The sequence below is a fragment of the Heteronotia binoei genome, chromosome 4 (genome assembly GCF_032191835.1).
Source record: "Heteronotia binoei isolate CCM8104 ecotype False Entrance Well chromosome 4, APGP_CSIRO_Hbin_v1, whole genome shotgun sequence".
Lineage (NCBI taxonomy): Eukaryota > Metazoa > Chordata > Lepidosauria > Squamata > Gekkonidae > Heteronotia > Heteronotia binoei.
This window is the reverse complement of record NC_083226.1, coordinates 88,052,808-88,080,501: the sequence shown is the minus strand read 5'-3', so window position 1 is coordinate 88,080,501 and position 27,694 is coordinate 88,052,808. Positions and strand designations below refer to the sequence as shown.

Here is a 27,694-nt window from a genome sequence, read left to right as displayed (position 1 = left end):
CCAGCACCAACATCAGGGCCAACAAGCCCCACAGCTCCACCAGCAGCAGCTGTAGATCTGCTCTCTAAAAGAGACAAGCAGGTCAGTATATCAGCCTGTAGTGTCCTCTTAGAAACCCGCCCCTTGTTGGGCATCTGGGAAGGTGGCAAACCCAATGCCCGCTCCAAAGCCTGCAGTCGCTGAAAAATGACTGCATTGACGTCGTCATCCCCTTCATCATCCGAAGATGAGGGCGGCAGTGGACGCTTCGGTGGCGGCTTAGGGGCCTTAGGGGCCGGCTGCTTCCCCTTGGATTTACCAGAACCCTTGCGGCCCGACATGCTATGCTGAAGAGCGCAGCACGAATTAAAACTCAAAGAGAGAAATGAACAACCCCAAGGCAGCTAGCCCTTCAAACAAACAGGCCAGAAACCGAACCAAGGGGGGGTGGTTTGGAGAACAGGCCAACCTGCCTCTAAAATGTCCGCCGCCCTACAGCCCTCTAAAATGGCCGCTGCCCTACAGCCCTCTAAAATGGCTGCCGCCTCACTCTTCAGAAAATGGCCGCCAAGAGCCAAGAATAATAAAATCACTAGGGAGAATAGCACCTAAAATGGCTGCCCCAAGAGCAAAGGGTGTGGGGAAGAAGAAGCGAGGCCAAAATGGCCGCCAGCACCCGGGATAAGTGCAGCACCTCAAAATGGCCGCCCCAGCACACGGCTTGAGGAAGAAGAAGCAAAGCAAAAAATGGCCACCCAGCCTCAGGGATAAGGACTCCTACAACACCCCTGAACTTCAGCCGCTCAAAAACGGCCGCCCTGCCCAGCTGTTCCCCACAGCCTTGGCCAAAATGACCACCCGGTCGAGAATAAGGCACCCAAAAAGGCTTCTGTGAAAATGTTGCGAAAACAACGTCACCCCAGAGTCAGAAACAATTGATGCTTACAGAGGAAACCTTTCGTTTTCTCCCCTCCAAGTGCCAACCAGGGCTGACCCTGCCCAGCTTCCAAAAAGGGGTAGTAAGTCAGCCAGAGGAAAATAGGGGGGGGGAGGGGGATCGAAATGGACCATTCTGTCTCCCTAAAGGCGATGTTCCTATGGCCCCAGGAGAACCCTGCAACAGCCCACAGCCCGCAAACCAGCGTGCTCCAGGGCACACACAAGCCCTGACTATCAAACTTTAAAGGAAGGGTCCCTCGACGCGCTCAGCTCAGAGCCGATCCACCCGACGCTCCACTGACTGCCAGACAGCCCAGACGCAACCAGAGCGCACGCACACGCTCCGAGCCCTCCGAAAACGCCGGGAAGACTGCTGCGGCGTCCAGCGGGGCTTCAGCAACAGCGCTGAAGCCCCGCCCACTCAGGACGCACTCAAAAGCGCGCCGAAGGTTCCGCTCTCCCTCCAAGGGGGGGCAAAATTTCCCCTTCAGGAGGCTTCTTTCTGGTCATAAAGACTGGTAGCCTATGGTTGCCAGTGGATCTTAATTTTAAGTAAACATCAATAAGATCAAGCTGCTGTTTTGCCAGGGGCCATTTTCTTGCCTGAGGCAAGGATTCTTTCTAATGGATTTGGGTAATCAAAGGATGCTCAATAAGGCAAGATCTGTGGTAAGGTAACATAAATATTTTAATTGCAGAAAATAAAACAAACACAATATACATAAAGTTCTCTCATCCCTTCAGTCGCTGGGCACATCTTACAGCAAAACAGTACTGAGCAGCTCCAGGTCTCCAGTGAAGCCCACTTGTTACTGTTCCTCTTCCCTTTTTATAGCCTGCTTAGGTATGGCCTCCTAGCATGGGTATCACCTGGCAGGCATGATGAGTCAAGTTCCAGTACTAGCATCTGACATTCCCTTATTAGGAAGAGAGTAGTAGTAGTAGAAGAAGAGGAGGAGGAGGAAGAGGAAATTGGATTTATACCCCAACACTTCTCTACCCAAAGGAGTCTCAGAGCAGCTTACAACCTCTTTTCCCTTTCCCTCCCCACAACAGACACTCTGTGAGGCAGGTGGGGCTGAGAGAGCTCTTCCAGAACTGCTCTTGAGCAGAACAGCTCTGAGAGAACTTGTGGCTGACCCAAGGTCACATCGGCAGGTGTACATGGAGGGGTGGGGAATCAAACCCAGTTCTCCAGCTACATTGAACTGGCTCTCTTGATGTTGCAGGCACTTGAATGGAACCTTTCCAGTATGTTCCAAGCTCAGATAAGGTTCCCTGTCAACATCATTACCTACTCTTCCTTGAGGGGTTCTTCTATGATGGTACTACAATTTGTAAGACTAAAACAACTTGCTAAGTATTGTGTGTCACTGCTAAAGGAATAGTAGTGAATCAAGTGCATTTATTAGACTAGGACCGATTCCCCACTCACTTTGTTCCGGTCTCATTGTTCTTTTTCTCACAGCGCTTCTACTGGATTTCGCACAAGTTGCCCTGGGGTGGTGAGTTGCTCCACCTCTCTTCAAGTTCCCTCCACAGCAGGCAGGATCCTCTGAAAACAGGCTTCTTCTGCCTGCCATGGAGGAAACTTGAAAGGGTTGGTGCAACTCTCCGCCCTGGGGCAGCTTGTGCAAAATCCAGCAGAAGCGCTGTGGGAAAAGGAGCAATGAGACCAGAACAAGACGAATGGGAATCAGTTTAGATGTATGACTAGTCTGATCTAGTAGGGCTTTTTGCATTCTTATGCCTCATTTTGTGGTCTCAGAGTTTGGTATCTGAAGACTGTACCAGCTCTCAGGTTGTAATACGTTTCAGTTTTATTTCCTGCTTTGTGTAAAAACTGTGTGAAGTCACAATGAGAAATCATGCATAAGTTTCGAATATGGTAAACAAAGACCAATTCCACACTAGCAGTTGTTCTGCCCCTGGGCTTCTGCTTTCCCCAGCTCAAGTGATCAATTCCTCACTCAGGGCTTTTTGTAGGAAAAAGCCCAGGAGGAACTCATTTGCATATTAGGTCACACACCCTGACACCAAACCAGCTGAAACTGCATTCCTGTGCGTTCCTGCTAAAAAAAAAAAAAAACTGATTCACTACCAGTTGGTGCATGGGTGCATTTTGATCCACAGCTCTCGCTGAGATTTCCTTAATAGTTTCTTGCTCTTATTTTTTGGAGAGCAAGAAACTGCAAGAGAAAATGAAGAGAGCTATGGATCAAAATGCACCCGTGCAGCAATTGGTAGGAAACTAATCACTTGAGCCAGGGAAAGCAGAAGCCCAGGGCAGAGCAACTGCTAGTGAAGAATCAGTCAAACTCAAGGTGAAGCTAGAAACAGCAGTGTTGGTGACTGCAGTCCATGTATCTAATGCTAGTTGCAGAGACTATTTAAAAGAGCTTCACTGGTTACATATCCCCTTCCAGGCTGATCATAGAGCTGATTATTATATTTAAATTCCCTGATAGATTTGGGACGAGAATTCTCTAAGGGCTGTCTTCTCTCATATACCTGCTTAACAGTTAGGATCTTCATGAATGACTGTTCTCCATGTGCTTCCCACTGTGATCTCTTAGGACAGCAGGATTGGCACTAAAATATTTTTGGTGGGACCCCCACCCCCAAACACACACACACACACACACACGCACAAACAGAGCAGTGCCAGTGTTCTCACAGTAGTAGCATATATTGATTTGGGGATTAATTGAAGAATATCTGCTACATTTCCCAGTCACACTGAGCATAACTGTGAAAGCAATGTTCATTTACTGTCTGCCAGTGCTTTGCTGTTTACTTCTAGCCACCCTGAATGTAAATTGTGATGAGGTACACTATTCTCCTGCCTTGGTAAACATGATTATAACCTTTTCTGCCTTTAATATCAAGAAGGATAACAGAAATAAAACACAAGAGAAATCTTTATTTACTGTAGAGGGACGTAAACAGGGGATGTTGAAGAACAATTTTGTACCTCTGGATATATATCTCTTTTTTAAAACACAGACCTTAGCCTGTCCCAATCATCTATATGAGATCCAAATACCAGTGCTTGCCACCACACTAAACAATCCACTTTCACCTTAAGAGACTGGAGACCTTGCTTGAAAACTGACTCAAGCTTCCTCAAATTGCTTGAGTCTCTTCTTCCCCTTCCCTCTGTGTGTTGCAAGGGCCTTGATTGGTCATTTCTAGCTTTCTGTCCAGACAACCAAAGTGCAAAAGGAATTAGCAGTTACTGGAAAAGAAGATGGATTTGGCCCTCTCCATCACACCCATTTTCGGAAGTAAAGTAGGTGTAAAGTACTGGGGTCGGCGCAGTAAGAGACCAGAGTCGGAGAGTGATTTCAGCAAGCTTTACTTCAGGAACACCAACACAGACTGAGCTCTATTCAAACCTCCCGCTCCTTTATACAATTCTTGCCCCCTTCTGATTGGACCTTAACTATGTACATGGATTGGCTATTTACAGAGGCCTAAGGGCCTATCAGGGTACAGTGTGAGCCTAGATGTTGATTGGCTACTTATGTTTCAATCCTTCCCCTGATTGGGCACGCTTAGGCCTTCTCTGGAACCCTGGTGTGGAGTACAAGCTTGGCTTGTTCAGCTTCCCTCCAAAAGTAACAGTTCCCTCCAAAAGCAACAGTTCTCCATTTGAACCTAGGACACAACAGTAGGTGAGCATTAGGGTGAGGGAGAGAGCCTTCTCTAGTACTGCTTTAATTATGAACTGCCGTCATGGAAAAGAAAAAGAAAAAGAAGACCGCGCCTCATTGATCGCCCCCTATTATCACTCTCTGTTCTTTTCTAGTGTAGTCCTGGTTAAATTTTGTTGATGTTTTAAATTTTAAATTTAGATTGTTAAGGTTCTAAAAGTTTAGAATGTATAGATTTTTAGGTTTTAAAATTTTTATTGACATTTTATTCTAGATACTTTAGGATTGTATGATTTCTTATCGTAGTATGGAATGAGGTACTGGATGCTGCCTTGTGTTTTCTCTTCGTTCCCTTTTATCTTATTGTTGTATTTGGTTGGTTGCTATGGCAATATTTGGTAATGCAATAAAGATATTTATTTATATTTATTTAATTATAAAACTCATTGCCCGCAAATTTTCATAGGGCAATTAGTCTGTATGATACTAGGTACCAGATGAAAATGTTCCTTCTCAAGCTTTTAGTTGGTTTTGCTTATGCTGTTTGTATTGCTCATGTACAGTGTTCATGCACATGTTAGTTGTGTTCTTACCTTCTGTCCACAACTGGTTTGTTTGTTTTTTTGCTGTCAAGTCACAGCCAACTTCATGACAACCCCATAGGGTTTTCAAGGCAAGAGACATTCAGAGGTGATTTGCCACTGCCTGTCTCTGTGCAGCAACTCTCAACTTCTATCCAAGTACTAACCAGGGTTAACCTGCTTATTTTTAAGATCTAACAAAATCAGGGTAACCAGGACTATCCAGATCAGGGTGTCTACAATACAGTGATTGCTTTTATAATAGGTACTGAAGTTATTTAATTTTATGGCTATTTTATTATATTGTTGCTGTTTAAATTGCTTTATTCTGTAATTTTATTTTTTATTCCTATGTTGAAAGCTGCTTTAAGAATCTGTTTAGAATTATGGGGTACACATTTCTTAATAAATAAGTCGTAAATGTGCTCTAAAAGTACCTGTTAAGGAAGAGTCTGTGTATCCTTTGAAATGTCAGGTTTGTTGACTGACATACCATGGGATCTGGTTTTCCTGGTGTTTCTTTATGTTAGTAACAGGACTTTGCAGTGGTAACACACCTACTGAATGTGCTCTTGATAACTGGTTAGAAACCCAGGCAGTTTAAGTTATAGTGACTATAAAGCAAGCATTCTGCTGTTGTTTCATGTAGTCTAATGAGTGTTCTTATTATATTTGTTCATTGAATAGAGGATTACCATTTTCATTAAACTTTTAAATAGAATAATTTCAAATGCTGAGATATTACAATACCTCTTAGAACTGTTGACAGCAAAAAAACAAACAAACCAGAACTGTTGGTTACCTCTTAGAAATGATGTGTGCACTATTTGCATTCATTATACTGTGCTTTTGTGGCATGCATGATTGCTGGATAATACAATTATATTATTGCCTATTGATGGTGCTATTGCCATTGTTTCCCATAGAAACATAACAAAACATTACAAGTATGGTTGGGAGTGCAGTTGATTGCCAGAAATGACTCACATTAACATACAACTTTATGAAGAGATTTGGGCAAGGACTGGGAGAATGAGGCCTTTCACATCACTGATGCCAAGCATGGAATTTCAGTGAGAAAGAATGTTTAGGGCAGACTTGTCCAGAAGATGACTTCAAGCCTATTTGACTTTATATATTTGATTAAGGCACTGCCGCATTCAAACTTCACATTAGGGGGAAGGAAGAATTTATGTATCAGTAATGACATTGTTAGTGGCCCCGTAGTGCAGAGTGGTAAAGCAGCAGTACTGCAGTACTGAGGTCTGAACTCTCTGCTCACGACCTTAGTTCGATTCCGGTGGAAGCTGGATTCAGGTAGCCGGCCCAAGGTTGACTCAGCCTTCCATCTTTTCGAGGTTGGTAAAATGAGTACCCAGCTTGCTGGGGGGGGGGAGTGTAAAAGATTGGGGAAGGCAATGGCAAACCACCCCGTAAAAAGTCTGCTGTGAAAACGTTGTGAAAGCAACATCAGCCCAGAGTCAGAAACGACTGGTGCTTGCATAGGGAACCTTTCCTTTCTTTCCTTTAATGACATTGTTATGTAACCTCAGTTCCTTGATCTCATTCAATCTTATGGGGATTGATAGCACCCAGTAAGACAAAAATATATATTTGGAAAAGTTGACCACATTATTGCCTATTTGCAAAGTCATAGTTTAAGAACTTGAAGAAAACAGTGGGAATATTTAACGCATGAGACAAGAGTAGCTCAGATATGCATAAGCATACTTACACTGAGAAATGCAGCTCTCACAGGTACTTTATATGGCACAGATTCCTGGTAAAAATGCCAGTCTGAAAACAAAGATAATGGAGAACAAGTTATTTTAATTGAATTGTAGTTTTATTAGTTTCCCCCCATATAAATGAATAACTTTAAATGGCTGTGGGACAAGACTAACAGTTCCTTTTTTCTTGCAGCTCTGATAATAGCTGCCTTGCTAAATCTGACCAACATTCATCTAGTGAAACCTATTTCAAACAAGAACGTCTTAGGCTTCTAGGAAGCATCAAAGCATGGCTCTTCTTAGTCCCCTAACAAATATTTCCTAATTCTATGAAGTATATTGTAAACGTAAGTAAAGGTAAAGGTAATCCCCTTGTGCAAGGACCAGTCATTTCTGACTCTGGGGTGACACTTTCATGACATTTTCATGGCAGACTTTTTACGGGGTGGTTTGCCATTGCCCTCCCCAGTCACTTACACTTTACCCTCAGCAAGCTGGGTACTCATTTTACTGACCTTGAAAGGCTGAGTCAACCTTGAGACAGCTACCTAAACCCAGCTTCCACCAGGATCGAACTCTAGTCGTGAGCAGAGCTTGGACTGCAGTAGTGCAGCTTTACCACTCTGTGCCATGGGGCAGGAGTTCATGGCTAATAGCTGTTGATAGCCCTGTCCTCTGTGATTTTTTGTGTTGTTTCTCCTCTCATATCTGTGGAGAGAGGAGCTTCTAAAACTATGATTAAATATTTAGGAAGCAAAGAATGCCCTCTTGTCTACAATACAACCTCACTGAAAAAGAGCAAGCTGAGATTTCATGAAGTAGAAAAGCTGGAAAAAGGAACAGAGTTCAGGTGGTTAAAGAAAGGATGCAGATGTGGCAATGGAGTGTAAATCAAGAAACAGATGGAAGGCAAGTGAATTAAAGAAGGTTTGAAGTAAAAGGAAAGAAAATGTAAGAAAGGAGAAGCTAATGACCTAGAAAAAAACAGATAAGTGTGGGGGTTGTGGAAAGCTTCTGATTGTGAGCTAGGGATATAAAGTTGTCAGGTATAGATAGCTTATAGACAGTTTTGTTATGTGTTTAAGAGCTGCATAGAATGGGAGTTCTGTCAGTTGTAGCTTTGGCTTTTAATGGAGTAGTATAACATGGAGTTCCTGAGCAGGCGATATAAGCTAAGATGCGGTGGTTGGTGCACTGAACTTATATTGATTGGCATTACTTGGTATGAGACATTTAAACCATTGTACTGTTTGCCCTCAGTAGGTCTCATAGAAGTTAATAAATTCAGAGGTCTAGTATTTCCTGTAACAGATTTCAGACTGAGAGGATTCTCAAAACTAGATTGAGAGGTTTGCATTGAGTTTTGGAAATAAGTCATTATATTCACCTGAGTATTGTTAGATTATAAAGAAATCATGTTCAAATTCTTTCATTTAACACAAACAATGAATTCATGTTGTGTATGTCATATTAATTATATAATAAAGTATGGATATGTACATGCAACATTTTTCCCCTAATCCTTCTCTGTTTTACTAAAATCTGTCTTGAATGTGCTAGGAATTCAAATAATATTTAAACATTTCCCAAATAGGAAATGGCTAAAAGATTGGGTTGTTGAGACTTTATTTCTTAATCATAGGTAACTTTATTGCTTGGATTGGTGGCTCTAGCAACATGAACAAAAATATTCTGACTGGACAACGAGGAAATGTAAAAAATGACAAAATCTTTCTATACTGTTTTCCAATATATCTGCAGCTCTTCGAGATGCCAGCAAACAGTCTATTAATAGTGACTGGAAGATAGAACATTCTGGATCATTCAACATTGCTGGTACCACTGTCCATTATGTTAGGAGAGGACTGTGGGAGAAAATCTCTGCTAAAGGTCCCACCACATCACCATTACATTTATTGGTATGGTAACATGGATAATAATTAGAACTGGTTCAAAGTATAAAGCATGTTAAATCTAAGATGGTGTACTTATATACACTTAAAATATGGACATATGTTCTCCAAATGGGTGATATTGTGAAGACAAATGTATTTTTGGAAAAAGCTACCTACAAGAAAGAAATTTTTGAAATTTTCATATAACAAATTAACCTCAGTTTATATTTACGGAGGAACTTGAAAATTTAAGGACTGATTATGAATCCATAAAGTAATCCCTTTTGAATCTATAAAGTAATTCCATAATAAATCTAGATATGCTCCAGGCCACATTAATAAATGAAAGGTGTTTCCTATTGTGACTCTTAGATACATGTGAAATTCCTTCATTTGGCGAAAAATGTAATTACGATAGCACATAAAAGTAGCTGTTTGTTATCAACCTGATTCAGTGATCTGTGCTAGGTTTGAGAAGTATGCATAGAGAATCAGGAAATTTTTCCTTCTAAAACAAATTCCCTGTCATTTCATGGAGGAGACTTATCCATGCAAATAAACACCCTCCATTTAAGTGAATGGGAACCAGTTCACATAGAGGAAATCTCTCTGTGCACGTCAGCAGCTGGACATCTCTCTTGGATGGGATGAAGTCTGCAAAACAGTTGAGAAATTGAAGAATAATGTTGATCATTATTTTGATGGTCTTTTCCAAGGATTTGTAGTCTTCAAGCAGAATCATCTTATGATTTAAATTTATTTATAACAATATAGACTTACCGGATGCTTTAAATAGCTGAGCCAGCAGTAACCACAATATATATCTGTTATACTATTACATTTGTATAATGACTATTGCAGAGAACATTCCAGTGACTATCAGTCTCCTGACATGTGTACACGTGGTGTAACACACATACACATACATTTTTATTTTTAACAAAGTCATGTTGGATTGCTTTGGAGTGGCTCTTTTTTTCCTCTAACAGTTGGTGTTTAATACAAATCACTTCCTCAGAAAATTCCTTTTAATGAAAATTAAACTTACTTTCATTCTGACAACCCAGGCACACTTTTAAAAAAATTATACTTCTTTCTTATATGCAAGATGAATTGTTTTTAAATTATGAAAGAGAATTATCTATTCTCAGACAACTCTGAGTTTCTGATTCACTATTTTTCACATTTATCCTGATTGAAAGCAGGCAAGCCCAGAGTCATGGCTCAGCAGAGGTACATTAGGTGGTGCTGATCTGATTTTTCACAGACACATGACAGAATTACTCCAGCAGATTGGAAGGAGACACAAGTAAAAGTAATAAATAATACAGTGTATAGGTAGATGATCTCAGAAAAACTTTTAATTATTTACTTAATTGACACAAGTAATTTAATTTATTTACATCAGTATGCCCTAGGAATTACAGTTCTTTTGTGTTGTATGTAGCATGGTGACCATGTTTTCTGTTTAAAAGTTTTTTAATTTGAAGAGGAATTTCTTATAAGAACTATCAGGTTTATTGTGACCATTTCAATTGAAGCTTGCAAGCAAAAATAAGGTTTTGGGTCAGGATAAACTATGTATATAGATGAATGGCCCTCATTTAATGGATCACAAAGAGCCACTTTTGTAATTGCCATTAACCAAAAGAACCACAAGCCTATGGCATGCCCTGTTCACCACCCTACCAACACATACATACAATAATATAACTACTAATATTAAATATATTACTATAGTCAGAGACTGCAGAGTGGGGGTTGTTGAAGAAGATTGGCTTTTACTTCTATCCTTGGCATGAGGTACATCACTCGGGAAAGCTAGCTATCTTCCCAGCAGTGGCTTTTTCAAAGTGGAAGCCATTTGCTAATAAGTAAGAAGCACTAATGGCCTGTTCCAATTTCCTGGAACATGGGATCAGTCCCACATTCAGGAACAGTACTCTGAAGAGCTACAGGTGGAATGTCAGAGAACCCCATGTAACTCCTAAGCCACTGAATGAGTATCATTGGAATAGATTCATAGTTTTATCTAGAAATAAGTTTCTGATTTCGTTATGATTTTGCATGTAAAGTTTTGAAATATCTTTTGTGTTTACTCTTAAACATATTCTGTGGGTATCAGAATAGCAACTCTGTCATTGATTGCCTGAGTCAGACTGCTGGTCCATCTAGACCAGTACTGTCAACAGTAATTAGTCTCTCGGCTTGGCTTCGCGAACGAAGATTTAAGAAGGGTGCAATAGTCCACGTTTGCTGCAGGCTCGCTGGTGGCTGACAAGACCAATGTGGGACAGGCAGGTCCGGCCACAGCGGCTGCAGGGAAAAGTCTGATTTAGGGTTGGTCCTGTAGCAGTGCGATTCTTCCTCAATCTCCTTTTGTCCTCAAGACCAGCTATGCGTGCGTTCTCAAAGGAAGAGACAGCCTGGTGGATGGTGTGCCTCCATGCTTTGCGATCTGAGGCTAGGTCAGACCACTGGTGATGGTTGATGTGACAGGTGCTAAGGGATTTCTTCAAGGAGTCCTTGTACCTCTTCTTCGGTGCCCCTCTATTTCGATGACCGGTGGAGAGTTCGCCATACAGGGCAATCTTGGGAAGGCGGTGGTTTTCCATCCTAGAAATATGCCCTGCCCAGCGCAGCTGCGTCTTCAGCAGCAGTGCCTCAATGCTGGTAACCTCCGCCCGCTTGAGGACTTCAGTGTTGGTCACAAAGTCACTCCAGTGGATGTTGAGGATGGTGCGAAGGCAGCGCTGATGAAAGCGCTCAAGGAGTCGCAGGTGATGACGGTATAAAACCCACGATTCGGAGCCGTAGATGAGGGTTGTCATCACAACTGCTTTGTAAACATTGATCTTTGTGCCTTTTTTCAGATGCTTGTTGCTCCACACTCTTTTGTGCAGTCGGCCAAATGCACGGTTTACCTTTGCCAGCCTGTTGTCAATCTCCTTGTCGATCTTGGCATCTGAGGAGATGATGTACCCCAGGTAGCTGAACTGCTGGACTGTCTTCAGAACTGATTCACCCACAGTGATGCAGGGGGGGTGATAATCTTCCTGGGGTGCAGGCTGGTGGAGAACTTCTGTCTTCTTCAGACTAACTTCTAGGCCGAATATCTTGGCAGCCTCTGCAAAGCAGGACGTCATATGCTGCAGAGCTGATACCGAGTGGGAGACAAGTGCAGCATCATCAGCAAACAGTAGCTCTCGGATGAGTTTTTCCATTGTCTTGGAGTGGGCCTTTAGTTGCCTCAGGTTGAACAGGCTGCCATCGGTGCGATAGCGGATGTATACACCATCGTCATCATCTAGATCTACTGCGGCTCTTTGAAGCATCATGCTAAAGAAGATCGTAAAGAGAGTTGGAGCGAGAACGCAGCCTTACTTTACACCTGTGCCTATTGGGAAGGGCTCTGAGAGGTCGTTGCAGTGTCTGACTTGGCCTCGCTGGTCTTCGTGTAGCTGGATGATCATGCTGAGGAACCTTGGGGGACATCCTAAACGTTCCAAGATTTGCCACAGGCCTTTCCTGCTAACGGTATCGAAAGCTTTGGTAAGGTCGACAAAAGTCACATACAGAGCCTTGTTCTGTTCCCTGCATTTCTCTTGGAGCTGCCTGAGAACAAATACCATGTCGATGGTGCTCCTGTTAGCTCTGAAGCCGCACTGGCTCTCTGGGAGGAGTTCTTCTGCAATGGCGGGCACCAGTCTGTTCAGGAGTATTCTGGCAAGGATTTTGCCTGCGATGGAGAGCAGGGTTATCCCCCGGTAGTTGGAGCAGTCTGACTTTTCCCCTTTGTTCTTGTATAGGGTGATGATGATTGCATCGCGAAAGTCCTGTGGTAATTTGCCTTGTTCCCAGCAGGTGACAAGTACTTTGTGAAGTGAGCTATGTAGTACTGTGCCCCCATGCTTCTAGATCTCTGGTGGAATTCCATCAACTCCCGCTGCCTTGCCATTTTTCAGTTGCTTGATGGCTTTAACAGTCTCTTCTAGGGTGGGGATCTCATCCAACTCTGTTTTCACCGGTTGAAGTGGTGTGAGGTGGATTGCTGAATCTTGAACTACGCGGTTGGCACTGAAGAGAACCTGAAAATACTCCGACCACCGGTTCAGTATGGATGCCTTGTCTGTGAGGAGCACTTGGCCGTCTGCACTATGCAAGGGACTCTGAGCCTGATATGATGGACCATATACTGCCTTCAGGGCTTCGTAGAACCCTCTTAAATCACCAGTGTCTGCACACAGCTGGGTTCTCTCTGCAAGCTTGGTCCACCACTCGTTCTGAATGTCTCGAAGCTTGCGCTGGAGGTTGCTACATGCAGCGCGAAAGGTTGCTTTTTTCCCAGGACAGGAGGGCTGAGCAAGATGTGCTTGGTAGGCAGATCTCTTTTTGCCAGTAATTCTTGGATCTCTTGATTGTTCTCATCAAACCAGTCCTTGTTCTTCCTTGTGGAGAACCCGAGGACTTCTTCAGAGATCTGCAGGACAGTAGTTTTTAGGTGTTCCCAGAGTGCTTCTGGAGAAGGGTCTGTGGGGCAACTGGGGTCCTCAATTCTTGACTGGAGTTTTGCCTGGAAGGCAGCTTTAACTTCGGCTGACTGGAGGCTGCCAACCTGAAACTTCCTCCGAGGGATACCTCCTCTCCTGGGTGTGGGTTTAAAGTGAAGACGGAGATTGCAGCGTACAAGACGATGATCCGTATGACATTCTGTGCTGGGCATTACTCGGGTGTGTAAGACATCTCGAAGGTCTCTCTGGCGCACCAGAATGTAGTCGATAAGGTGCCAATGCTTGGACCGTGGGTGCATCCAGGTTGTCTTCAGACTGTTCTTCTGCTGGAAGATAGTGTTGGTGATGGTGAGCTGGTGCTCCATGCAGAATTCTAGTAGGAGGCGCCCGTTGTCATTGCAGTTGCCAATGCCGTGTTTGCCAAGTACTCCTTTCCAGGCTTCCGAGTCTTTACCTACTCTGGCATTGAAGTCGCCAAGGATGATCACCTTGTCCTCTGTAGGGGTCTTCCGTACGAGGTTGCGTAGATCAGCATAGAACTTGTTCTTTTCTGCAGGATCTGCTTGAAGGGTTGGGGCATACACACTGAAGAGTGTTGCATGCTGCTTGTTTTGAAGTGGGAGGCGCATGGACATGATGCGATCTGAGTGACCTGTTGGCAGGTTTTCGAGTTTGGAGGCAATGGAGTTCCTGACCATGAAGCCAACGCCAGAAAGGCGGCTCTCAGCCTTTGACTTACCCGACCAGTAGAGGGTATAGCCAGCACCGTGTTCTTGAAGACTACCTTCCTCAGGGAAACGGACCTCACTGAGAGCTGCTATGTCGATATTCAACCTGAGAAGTTCGTACTGTTGACCAGTACTGTCAACAGTAATTAGTAGTTGCTCTGTAAATCCCCAGCATGATACCAGTGTGTTCCATAGTGCACACCAGTAGATTTCTTGGTTGCTTTAACAATAGTGTCTTTTCTCCAAGACAGAGAGTCAATTCTAGTTTTTTCTCTCTACCTCATTGAAGTTGGAAATGCATTTTATTACATAGCTTTTACCTGTATTGGGTCCTGATTTGTCAATAGAAATCTAAGCTGGGTAAATTATTTAAATACAGTAAGAAGATAGGAGGCTGCAGAAAGTTCCTGTTCAGAAACAGCTGCCAACACCATAGAAGTTGCTTTGCTTGCAGACGGTCTCCATCATAGCTATTTTGTGATCCCCTCATCCTAGAACATTTTGTGATAGAGCACACTGTCCTCAGTTCCGAAGGACCCACAACATTGGAGATTCCTGCTTTTGTCTAAGGCCTCAGAAAAAGATTTTGCTAATTTCTACTACCTGGCATCCTTTCAACTAAGGGTTTTTAACTTGGGGCCATATCCATACACATTATGTGCTTTGCCATAGAGCTATACGTCACTGATTTTGCATATCAACTTCATTTTTAAAATCTGTAATAACTAGGTTTTCAAATCTCAATTCTGTGTTACAGGTCCTGCTTTTTCAAGATCAAAATTATGGTCTACACTATGAATACACTATTCCCTTGGACCCCCTACCTGATAATCAGAGCTCAAAAGTATCTGAGCCACTTTTTATGTGGACTCATTCAGGCTGGGAGGATTGTGGTGCTATCTGTGGAGGAGGTAATGGTTTTCTAAAATCTGTAGTATGGTAACTATTTGGTGAGTTAATGTTTCTTGTTATATTAGTGCTGTCAATGCCACTTGAGCAAGAGCCTTGCTGCAGGAAGGACAAAACCAAATTTTCAGTTTCAGAATGTCTGTTATAATAGTTATACTTACAGCCTTTAAGCTTTTACCATGACCAATGTATTTCTTTGGTTTCATGTCAGATCATATGGTTTCATATCAGAGCATATGTGGATTCTTCAGTGGATTTGGAAAACATATACTTGTGCACTTCTTCACTTGATATGAATCCTGCACTACACACTGTTCCTGCACAGTTCATAGTCAATATTGTATTTTGTTTGCTGCAGTGAAGCCTTTGCTGATTAGTTAATATATGATCACAGAATATCCATGTATATTCCTTCTGCTCCAGGACTAGCTATGTAAACAACAAAGATTCACAATACAATTTCTGTGAATTGGACTAATTCATATTGGAGGAGGTGTGTGGGGCAGGCTAGGGATCGGAATAGGAACTGGAAGAGTCTCCAGAAAGTAGCTGGACATCAGTGTAAGGAAAAAGCAAGTGAGAGAGACAGAGGCTTGAAGAAAAGGCCTGAGAATGATGGACAAGTGAATCAACATGGTGTCAATTGAAAGCCCCCTGTTTTTAAGAATTACATAAATGGGATAATTGCAGTGTAATGCTAAGCAAAGTTATACCCTGTTAAATTCAGTGGAGAAATGGGATTGGACAGTTAAGCAGTGATTCTTCTACCCTCTTCTGTAGCATTGTGGTCTTAAGAGTCAATGAGGGCAGAGATGCTGAATTTCACATATTGATTTGGAGTGACTAACAATTTTTGTATACATAGATTTTTATTGTTTATTGATTTATTGTTCGTTAAAATTATTTTTGCATTTCTTTTCATGGGCACTCCAGGTAATGAGTCAATGCACAGTACAATCAGCACACAGTGTCATTCCAGTGTGACCTGGTTAAACTCAATAGTTTTAAATTATCATTCTGTTCTATAACTGCATTCTGCTTTTAGTGATCTCCTTTGTCTGAACAGAGCCACTGATGTTCCTTTTGACATACTACTGTTTGGATCAGCTACTTTAGAAGAGCCAGGGCATCATCTACTGTGGCACATGAAAACTGTGCCATATATTTCTATTATAAATGACTCAGTAGACAAAAATTATAATGTATAACACAGATTAATAATTAGCAAAGATTTTGTCATAATTTCCCATCTTTATAATTGATATATTTAGGGAAAATAATATTTTTTGAATATTTTCACGTCATCTTAAAGACATTTTAAACAAATTTTTGATTCATTGTAGTCATGCCAGGAAAGCTTTCAAAGGTGTAGAACAATATATTGCAATGGAGAGGAGAAACCAAGAGGAGAAACCATTTTTCATGTGCATAGTTGGCTACAATGTACATTGAGTATATTTCCAACTTAGATTGATTCTTAGTTTTGAAAATTTGATTGCATGAAAAAGCATGCTTCACTGTTTTTCTATCGAAGACACCAGGTTTTCTTTCAACAATTCACATGTTTGTAGATTTGTTCAACTTTTACTTGTGGGAACTGAATTTTCAGTTACTGTATCTTTTTGTGTTTTATTTTCCTACTTTCAGTTGACAAGACATAAACAATACTGACTGGATCTAAAGAATCACAAAATTGTTTTCCTGTGTTCAAGGAAGCATTATGCTGATGTTTCTCAAATGGCAGCCTTCCACACCAGTTTTAAAACTGGATGAACTTTCTGTGATCTGCCCTGAGCCCGCTTGTGGAGAGGGTGGAATATAAATCTGAAAAATAAAATAAAAGCATTTTGTGGACTGGCAAGGGCTCTGCTGGTCAAAGGAATAAGTTCATTGGCATGCCTGAAACAATTTTTAAAATTATTTATTTATTTATTTAACTCTCCCAGTGGATATAACTTGATTATAGCCAAAATTTTAATGAAAACAGCTGTTTGAGAAACCACCTTTTAAATCAGAGTATCTTGCAGTTCCACACACTTCTGTTTTGTGTCTTATCAGGAGAAAGAAAGACAACAGTATCCTGCACAAAGATTATGAATAAGAATATCAGTTTTGTGGACAACAAGAAATGCAAATATCTAACAAAACCTGAACCACAAATCCGAAAGTGCAATGAACAGCCGTGCCAGACAAGGTGATAGCGAGTCAAACAATTACCATTTTAATTTCTGCTTAGATTGAAAAGGAACATCCCTCAAGGTCCTGGTTCTCATCTATAAGATTCCTTACATTACAATATATCATAGAGGCTTCTGCAGGAATATATGAAATGTCCCAACATTTAAGAATATGTAGGTCATTGACATGAGGGCTGCAGAAATTTGGGATGGGGAAGCTGTGACCCAAAAACCAGTTGACTACCACTACTATCAGGGATGATTTTGTAGAAAAAGAGGTGTCAGAGCTCATTAGCACAACTCATTTGCGTATGCCACAAATCCCTGACATCACTGGGATATCTCTAACAATTAAACTACACTCTGACCTATGACATGGCACACACATTTCAGATTCTCCTCCTACAAGCATAGTAGAGGAATTTTGCTACAGATTCAATGATTTTGCACTTATTTGAGGCTAAAAGTAGGAAGGTCTTGTGATCATCAGATCGACTCTCTAAAGGCTGCAGAAAAGTCTTTTTAAAAACAGCACAAAGATCACCATAAATTTACAATGCAAGAGAACATGATCATTATCTTCAATCTCCCACTTGGATACATCCTGTCTGAATATGGAATTTTCTTAAATATCCTATATAGCACCATTGATGGGAGAACATTAAAATGGATTTTACCCTGCCTGAATATTTATCTTGTCTGTGTGAGCCTCAATTTTCAGTTAAAATGCTTATATTGCAATCCAAAAGACACTGTCCTGGTAATAATCCCTAGTAAATAACATACAACATACTTCAAAGTAGAACTGCTTAGTATTGCTCCCTAAATTGCTGAATAGTCTTGGGATTTGGGGGCAACATTTGCTTATACATGGCGAAGACTAAGAAAACAAAGAAGTAAGATAGACTCATATGCATGACATACATGAATTCAGTCATGTATTATGTAATGGTACATAATATTATGTAATGGTACATGGGTCCCTGACCATTAAGGGCCTTAAAGGTTATAGAATGTGATATGCCTAAATTATCCTATTAAAAAGATACTTCTCAAAAAAGAAAAAGTATCAGAAAAAAACTGGCATCAAAAAAACAAAAATTAGGTATACACAAGATGTTAAAGCTCCCACATGTATAGACCTGGATAGCCCAGGCTAGTTTGATCTCGTCAGTTCTTGGAAGCTCAGTAGAGCCAGCCCTGGCTAGTATTTGAATGGGAGACTTCTAGGGAATAATAGGGTCGTGGCAAGGAGGCAGGCAATGGCAAACCACATCTGAATGTCTCTTGCCCTGAAAATCCTATTGGGTTGTCATAAGTCAGCTGTGACTTGATAGTCAAAATAAAGGAATAATAAGAAATAAATAATAACAGGAATGTGAAAGTAATGCATTGGTTGGACTCTAAGATTCCTTTTTGTTCTTCATTTGGCCACTGATCCCTACGAGTTGAATTTCAGGAACACAGAGGTTTCCACTGACAAGGGAGAGACTGAGGTTTCATTCTACACAAAACTTTATTGCACCCCCAAACGGAATAAAGAGGCAGACAACAGTTGTTGGGAAATAGGCCACTTTATTTAACAGAAAACAACTAGGCAAGGAGAACTGAGAGGACGAGCCCTGGGGTCACTCATGACCCCGCCAAGTCCTGTAAGGGCGAGCCACCCAACCCCCAGTCACAGCCATGCCCCCATGGCTGTAACCGGGCGGCAGACCAAACATGTCATCCCCTAGTGCCCACCCCGATCACCAGAAAGGGGCGCCAAAAGGGGATACATGGACCCGATCCGCATTTCAGTACATTGAGCCGTAAAGCCCATCTGCCTTCCATACGGATCGTACGCACAACCACAGGAGCAGAGGCCTGGGTGCTCGCCGGCAAGGTCAGAATCCCTTGGAAATTCCGCCAACCGCAATGCCAAGCCTCTGCTTAGGCATTAGCGACCCCCGGGAGGCCCAAAGCCTCCTGAAGACCTTGCCTCAGCTCTGTCAAGAAGGCCCAATTCCCAGCATCAGACAGATGTACCCCATCTGGCCGATAAAGCTCAGCATTATGCACATTAATGCTAGGATGCGGGAGGAAGGTGCCCAGACCTCCTTCAAGAGCCAGCTGCAGGGCCCGATTTGCCTTTCTCCTGGCCCGCTCGAGCCCAGCGGGGTTCCAGGCAGACTGCCACCTCCTCCGAGGCAAAATGGCTGACCATATGATCCGGACTCCGGGCCACCTACTCGCAATGACCCACAAGTCCGAGATCGCCTGCAGGGAAAGTGCCCTGCCTTGTAACAAACCTAGGTCATTCCCACCCAGGTGAATGACCAACAGATGGGGAGGGGAACGAGGCCGATTGTCGAACAACAGCGACAACAACTGGGCCCATCGAAGCCCCCGTCGCCCCAACCATTCAACCGTGGCCCACTCGCTCAGTCCGAGCTGTAACCCGAGCGATGAACTTCTTGCGAAATGGGCCGCCCAAAAGACCATGCTGTGACCGCATACGAGGATCCTCAGCCTCCCATGTTGAGCCACAGCACCTGAAACAAGAAAATAAAGTCAGAAAACAACACTCAACCTTCCCCCTATGCACTCAGGGGAGCAACAATGGGCGAACATAAGACTGATAGGCCGGGGACCTCCAACGCCCGACCTGTTGAATAGCCGGTCCAGGGTATCCCATGGCTGTGGCCGTTGAAGCTGCGCCAATCCGAAAAGAGTGAGTCCCAAAGCAGAAACCCCTCAGGCCAAGATTACCCAAGGCCCGGGTGGTAACCGCCCAAAACTGGTACTTCGTAAGGGGAGAACCTCCCTCGTGCCGGAAAAAGGGGCCCGTTTCAGAACCCCGTACTTGACAGTATGCACGTAACGCCTGGACCGGACAGAGCCCAGGCACAGAGCAGGGACCCAACTTGATGGTAGTGCCTTTGCCTCGCTGGTCCGTTTTGGACCGCCGTACTTGCAACAGTACCTGCCCATGCTTAAATGACACATCACCCATCTGCAAAGCGGTGTCAGCTGTGTCCCTCCACGAGGACTGGACTAGCTCGCTAACACACAGGGCTCCGAAAAAGGCGGAAAGGGCTGCAGCATGGAACAACACAATCTCATAGTCCGAGCTACAAACCTTGGGCCACTCCCCTCCCAAACCTTGTAGAATGGAGGGAGATATGGGCTCCCTGGTATCAACTCTCTGCCCCTGTTCCCTGGACCAACCCTCGAGCATCTTCTTAATCCTAAAATCCTCCCCAACGGCAGGGAAGCCTTGGGCTTTGCTGAGAAAGGACAACGCTGCCAAATGGCCCTTGATGGTTTTAACTTTCATACCCTTAGACTTCTGATATACACAAAACTGCATCAAATGGGCCACCGGGATGGGCCATACCTCGCCCAACCCGGCGGATCGGCGGAATACCTTGAACAGCGATGACACACGATCGTAAGCCCTCCGCGTACTCGGGGCCAGCGCTAGAAGGATTGCCCTACCTGCTTCGGCCAGCCAAGGTGCCAAAGGTGGGGTGGCATCCGAGTCGGATGGGCATTGGCCTCCAGGGCGAGAAGGTGGAACCGCTCCATCTGTCGGCGAGACAGGGCGCCCGCCACCCCATTATTAATGCCTGGCATGTGCTTGGCGACGAATATAATGTTTAACTGTAGACAGCGCAGGACAAAAACTCGAACAAACGACATAACTGGCTTGGATTTGGATGTCAAAGAGTTAACCACGTGCACTACAGCTAGGTTGTCACACCAAAAGTGCACAACCTTATCCGCCATCTGTGCGCCCCAAATAAAAACTGCTGCAACTATGGGGAAGAATTCCAACAAAGTCAAGTTTCTACAAAGGCCACTGTGGAGCCACTCCTCAGGCTGCAGCTCGATTAGTGACACCTTGCGCCTGCCCATCATTGCCCGGAGTCTGGCCCTAATCTGGCCAACCTTGTCATCCGGCAACCGGGAGGACTGTTGCACAGTATCCAATTCGATACCCAGGAAAGTGATACAGGTGACAGGGCCCTCAGTCTTCTCGTGAGCGAGTGGCACGCCCAACTCCGCCGCTAACCTCGTAAAAAGGTCTAGTAAACGGGCGCAATTGCCAGAACCGGATGCGCCTGCGAACAGAAAATCATCCAAATAGTGCACCACCTCGCGGCAGCCCGACCTGTGTTTGACCAGCCACTCCAAAAAGGAGCTGAAATGCTCAAAGGCGGCACAGGATACTGAGCATCCCATGGGTAATGCCCTATCTAGGTAAAAGTTACCTTCAAACTGGAAACCCAACAATTCGAAGTCCTCCGGGTGAACCGGCAATAGTCGAAATGCAGATTTTATATCACATTTCGCCATTTCCACGCCGGGCCCGCAGCTCCGTATGACCTTAACTTCTTGGTCAAATGACGTATAACGGACAGAACACAAATACCCGCCCGCAGGGTAAGATAAATGGTGGATAAGCCGGAACTCACCAACCACCTTCTTAGGGACTACCCCCAAAGGGGATACCCTCAAATTGGGAACGGGAGGGGCAGGGAATGGGCCGATGACTCGCCCTTCAGCACATTCCTTAGCAATCTTTTCCCTGACCACGTGCTCCAAACCAATAACAGAACGCAAATTGGCAGCAACGCAAGGGACCCTGGGTCCAATGTACAGGATGCGAAAACCGAACGTGAAACCCTCTAACAAATACAACTTGTCCACAACCCGCGGGTAATTCCGAATGAAGTGCTCAAGGGCCCTCAGCCGAATGGGGCTGGGGCCCTTTTCCCATTGACTGGGAACCGCCACTGCCCCCAGGACGTTTGGGTCCGCCTTTTGGTTTCGCCTTGCTACATGCTGAAAAGGTGTGAGGACCTCCACACAGCAGGCACTCGTGTTTAAATTTGCAAGCCTTCCTTGAGCAGACACCTTGGGAGGTGTATTCCCAACACAACAGCCGGGGTTGAACCGGCTGGCCCGCCGTAGAGCGGGCTGTTGAAGTGCTTGCTTGCCTATGGACCAAATGCCCACTATCAGCCCTATCCCCCAGATTGGGTTTAGCGGGGGCCATCAATTGCAACCACAACTGTTGGTTGATTTGGTCCCACGGCAGTAGGGGGTTAATAGCCGCCCTCATTCGAAACGTTTCGTCATACTGCAACCAGGCAGAACCCCCAAAATCAGTGTATGCCCGGTAGATAATGTCGCAGTACTGGAATAAGGTGGCGGCCCTACTGGGCTGTGCCCTGGCTATAACCCCGGCGTAAATAAGAAAACCCGGCAGCCAGTTGGCCCAGGTTCTGTCAACTCTACGCCGCTTGAGTTTCTCTTTTTCCTTTTCGTCAAGTTCCTCTTTGCTTTTTCGTCAAGTTCCTCTTTGCTTTCGTCAAGTTCCTCTTTGCCTTCACTTGTGTGGGTGGGAAGACAGCAGGGGTGGAGGGCATTCAAGAATCTCCTTCTAGAGCCTGTTTTTCTTTACAATGGGCCTTACTCCTAGTGTACTTATAATTTGTAAATTAAATGCTTGCTTGTAATTTCAGGATTTAAATAATTATCTTAAGAAACACATAATACATGAAAATCTTTTGATTCCTACTTAGCCTAAATATTTTATAAAATATACAGTTGCAGTTAATTGTAAACTGAATTAAAGCTCTGGCATCCAAGCTAAGTTTGCAATGCCTCAATGGAACGATTACTTCAATGAGAATGCTCCGGAAATTGTTAAGAAAGTCACATTAATAAGAGCAGTTTTAAAATGTTCTTTAAAACAAACTATACAAGAAAAAACTGTTTAGAAAATAATCTGCTTTGGCAGGTACAGGTAGTAAGTACGTAATATGTATTTTCCGGTGTTTTAAAATGTAGATGGATGATGACAGAATGGACTCCATGTTCAAGGACATGTGGAAAGGGAACCCAGAACCGACAAGTAGCCTGTACTCAGCAACTCAGAAATGGAACCTTAATCAGAGCACGTGAGAAAGACTGTCTTGGACCAAAACCTACTTCGTCTCAGCGCTGTGAAGGCCAAGATTGCATGACAGTGTGGGAAGCTGGAGTGTGGTCTGAGGTGCGGTATTTGTACCAATTCTTTACTATTTATTCAACTGATCCAAATTCAGGGGATTCATTGACATAAAATCAAGGGTGATAGAAAGTACCATCAAGTCATAGCCAATTTATACTAACCCCATGTGGTTTTCAAGGCAAGGGATGAACAGTAGTGGTTTGCCATTACCTGCCTCTTCATAGTAACCCTGGCTTTTCTTGTTGGTCTCTCATCCCAAGTACTAATCAAAGTCACCTTTGCTTAGCTTCTGAGGTCTGACAAGATTGGGCTGCCTGGATCATCCAGGTCAGGGCTTAAATAGGGGAGGGGGGACATAAAGCCTCAATTTGTGGTTTTTCTGTGACTGAGGCCGCTTCCATACAGGTACTCCTGGTATAGAAGCAATAACAAGTACAGTGGAAGCAAGTGGAGATGACCTCAGCACTCCCTCCTGATGCTATCCTGTCCCCTGTAGTCCAGCAATTCCACTTTCACCTCATCTTCTCCTTCACAGCTGAGTAGAATTGCCAGTCTAGGGGGAACCCAGAGGGGGAAGCAATGACATTTTCTCATTTCCAGGGAAAACCCAGAAGTGACATCATGCCTCTCTAGAATTTAAGACAATCTCTAGAGAGGGCTGGTATGTCATTTCTCGGTTTTCCCTGGAAGTGATATCATGCCAGTTGCCTGACAGCTATTTCTTTCTTTGTTGTTCTCCCATCGCCACTCAGAAAGGGAGAGTTGCTGGTGGGAGATCAGCAACACTACAGCTGTGGCATGGTGTAATAGCTAGGAAGGTTAGCAGTGTTCCTTAGCAATTCAGCCAGGACTTAGGGGTTTTCCTTAGTCCACAGCCTAAACTATTTCAGGTTCCTGAACTAGAACTGTAAAATACTGGTTATTTTTATATGAGATTTGAGAGCAAACAGGAGCATCATGAAGCCACTCTTTCGCTATCCTGCTTGGTGTGTACAGTTCTTTATATCTTCACTGTGTTCTTTTGTAAGCTTTAAAAAATAACTTTGTTCATTTTACTGTCTTTTTACATAATCTGTGCAATGTAGAGGCAGTAGGTGTGGGTCCCTTTGTGAAACATTAGTATTTATATTTGTGTGAATTTTGTTTAATGTTTAACATATTTCTATAGTGCTCTGTAAAATGTGGCAAAGGAGTACGGCATCGAACTGTTAGGTGTACCAATCCCCGAAAGAAGTGTGTCTTATCTACAAGACCCAAAGAAGCAGAAGACTGTGAAGACTATTCCAAATGCTATATCTGGAGAATGGGAGACTGGTCTAAGGTATAGCATGCTTTCTACTAATGATACTCAGGGTTTTTTTTTTTTAATATCCCTCATTTTATTTCAATAAAGAAGTGCAGATAGTATTCTAAGATGAATGAAAAGTTGCCCTTCTCCATGTGGAAGTTAACTTCCACTCACAGAAGGACCTCATCCTTGAATATTGCTTTAGAGAAAAACTAAATCCAGAAATCTTCTTCCAAATACACAACCATTGGCACAAATTATTTCACAAACTGAACCAAAAGAATGCCATAGAATCTACCTGTTATGTCACAGAATGAACTTTGAGTATTTGTGAAACAGCTAGGAGCTATGATGCAGCCCTATGTGATGGGGATAAACCAAGGAAAAGACTGTATGCTAAAAGTTACAGCATGATAGACAAGCTACAGTTACTCCTGTAATTTGAAATCTTGAGTTTAAACAAAACAGGAATCTTGTAAGAGCCTAACGCTAGCTCGTTCTATCTATCTATCTATCTATCTATCTATCTATCTATCTATCTATCTATCTATCTATCTATCTATCTATCTATCTATCTATCTATCTATCTATCGTCTGTCTGTCATCTAGTACTGCTCATACAGTTATCACCTTAAGCAGTCCTAATGCTATTTAAAAGACACATACATTTTACTCTTTTCAGATGAGACTTTCCAAAAGAGTTTTAATTGTGATTGCTACTTGTTCTTACTTTTTCTCTTCTTTGGGTCAAATATAGTTTTTTTAAAATAAAGATATCATTTATTATATTTTATTTGTGATACTTCCAATATTTATAATTCCTTGGCTTGGAATATAAACCTTAGTGATTTGTAATGCCCACCTTCAGTATAAGTGCTTCTGCACCTTGATTTGAAGCTGTAGAAAAGAGCTGAAAATACCAAAATATTGGGGGGTCCAACAGACTCAAACAAAAAAAATGGGAAAAAATTGCACACCTCTAATGGGCTACTAAGTGATGTATTTGTAATTAGGCAAGGAGCTTGTAAACACAGCTCTTACTCATTGCTGATGTCTGGGATGCAGAGTAATTAGTGCTGCCATTCATCACTTTGGCGTTCACTATTGTTGATCTTTACTAAATATCTTGCCATTGATAGGAGGCTGTTCTTTTGAACTGTCCAGTAATTTTCAAACTACTGCTAAATAATGTCTTCAGAATGTAAATACAATTATCAGTCATATTAAGCCTTGTTGGAGTATTAATATGAACTTTCTTGGGTTTCTGTTCACTGTGCACATCTCAGTCATTAGTTTTGATCTGAAGCAGGAATTGCTGAAAGAAAATAGAAGTAATCATAACAAAGCTGAAATGTTTTAAATCAAAACAATCCATAGAAGCCTATATTTTTTTTCATTGGTTGTTATTACAACAAAAACAGGAATATAAAATTTGAAACAGTGATAAAATGATTAGTTCATCAAGCTCAATTAGCCCATCAGTTTCATCAAAACCTTAGAACTTTATTTGTAGTATTTCATAGATTTAATGGTGAATAAATTGGCTCTAAACAATAAATGGTAGAAATTAATGTATCCATGTTCTGTATCTGTCGTTAAGATTAGATTTAGTGATACAGAGGAAAGCAAGGAAGAAAAATATCTGAGCTTGTCCCAGTGTTGCTGTGACAGACTGCACTTTTTGAGAGGCTTAGAAGTGCTGTACCAACAACTAAAGGACTGTGAAGGGTTAATTCTTTACAGAGCCAGAAAGCCTTGAGTGACAGGCTGCTCCAGGCTCAACCAAAAGAGAGACTGCAAATTAGAAATCAAAATGAGACTGATCCTGGAAAGGTAAGGCATGAAGAAGCTAGAAAATTTCTTTAATTGTAACCAAGATCACTCACGTGAATGTGTATGTGGGGAAGATAATGATGCAGATCCATCTCTCTCAGATATATTGAAGTGTGAGGAAGTGTGCATGCACACAAAAGCTCATTCCTTGAATAAAACTTTTTTGGTCTTAAAAGTGCTACTGGACTCAAATTTGTTCTACTGCTTCAGACCAACACAGTTGCCCACCTGGATAAGTGCTATATAATTTAGGAAGGACAAAAGGAAATTGGAGCGTAGTACAGATTAGCATATTAAAATGAAGATAATCATTATATTTCATTCTGAACTGGACCATACAGCATGAATTAAAAAATCAACACAGTGGGACCAAGACTACATCATAAAATCTCAGTGCCATTTTGGCAGTTGCTAGGCAACCCACAATCAACATTAGCATGGATTCCAAACCTCATTTAGTTTGTGTGTGGGGGGGATGGAGATGCAGCATTAAGAAGATTTTGAAAAGTGAGATGGAGGGAAGGTAAAGCTGGAAGGTGGAGGAACAGCAAAGTTTTTTAAAAGCTGAGTATAGGAGAGGAGAACAGAAAAAGTAGGTTTAGAATGGGGTCACAGGCTGCCAGGAGAAGAAAAATAAAAAGGTAGGTGGGTGGGTGGAAGAAAGGCTGCAGGCATTGCCATGGAGAGGCAAAAAATAAAAACAAAAGAAAGAGAGGGAGCTGGAAAGTGAGATCGCCCCAAGTGAGTCCTTTAGGGTCCCCTATTTGTTTTTTGTTTAAGTAAAGAGCTAATAGTTACACATTTAAACATATGGAAATTGGAATTTAAAGCTCCTGTAAATGATATAGAGGGAACCTGTTGGCAACAAAGCATAATTTGCTTAAGTACTTTAAGTTCTGGTCCTTCTCCTCTGGAGGAGGATGACAACACCAAAGCTAGTATCAGTATCTACAGGTTGCTTTAAGTGGATGTAAAAGAATAAAGTATAATTGTGTCATTGGAGTGAAATGGCAAGAGGATGTCAGGGGGAATAATAGGGCTACAGAGACTGGGTGCAGCAGCACGGAATCAAAGAATCATAAAGGTGGAAGGGACCTTCAGGGTCATCTAGTCCAACCCCCTGCACAATGCAGGAAATTCACAGATAAATTCACACAGAAAGTCCCCTCACACTCCTGCTCCATGCCCAGAAGATAGAAAAAAAACACAAACCCTTAGCACTGATGCAACCCTTCCTTTCCTGCCTCTCATGATCTGCCTAAGTTCATGGAATCAGCATTGCTGTCAGATGGCAATCTTGCCTCTCTTCAAGAACCTCCAAAAAAGGAAAGCCCACCACTTCCTGAGGAAGCCTGCTCCAATAAGGAACTGCTCTAACTGTCAGGAAGTTCTTGCTAATGTCTAGCAAAAAACTCTTTTAATTTAATTTCAACCTGTTGGTTCTGGTCTAGCCTTCTGGAGCAA

At 42.9% G+C, this 27,694-nt stretch overlaps 1 protein-coding gene across 2 annotated transcripts in view; it reads left to right on the top strand.

Annotated features, from left to right (window-relative positions):
• ADAMTS19 (ADAM metallopeptidase with thrombospondin type 1 motif 19) overlaps nucleotides 1–27,694 on the top strand; it is a 248,877-nt gene that overhangs the window by 205,133 nt on the left and 16,050 nt on the right. For both annotated transcript variants that reach the window (XM_060235511.1, XM_060235510.1), the window contains exons 17-21: nucleotides 8,647–8,804; nucleotides 14,777–14,930; nucleotides 16,987–17,122; nucleotides 22,947–23,151; nucleotides 24,278–24,430. In XM_060235511.1, coding sequence (XP_060091494.1) covers nucleotides 8,647–8,804; nucleotides 14,777–14,930; nucleotides 16,987–17,122; nucleotides 22,947–23,151; nucleotides 24,278–24,430 — 806 coding nt within the window. The remainder of the gene's footprint in view (nucleotides 1–8,646; nucleotides 8,805–14,776; nucleotides 14,931–16,986; nucleotides 17,123–22,946; nucleotides 23,152–24,277; nucleotides 24,431–27,694) is intronic.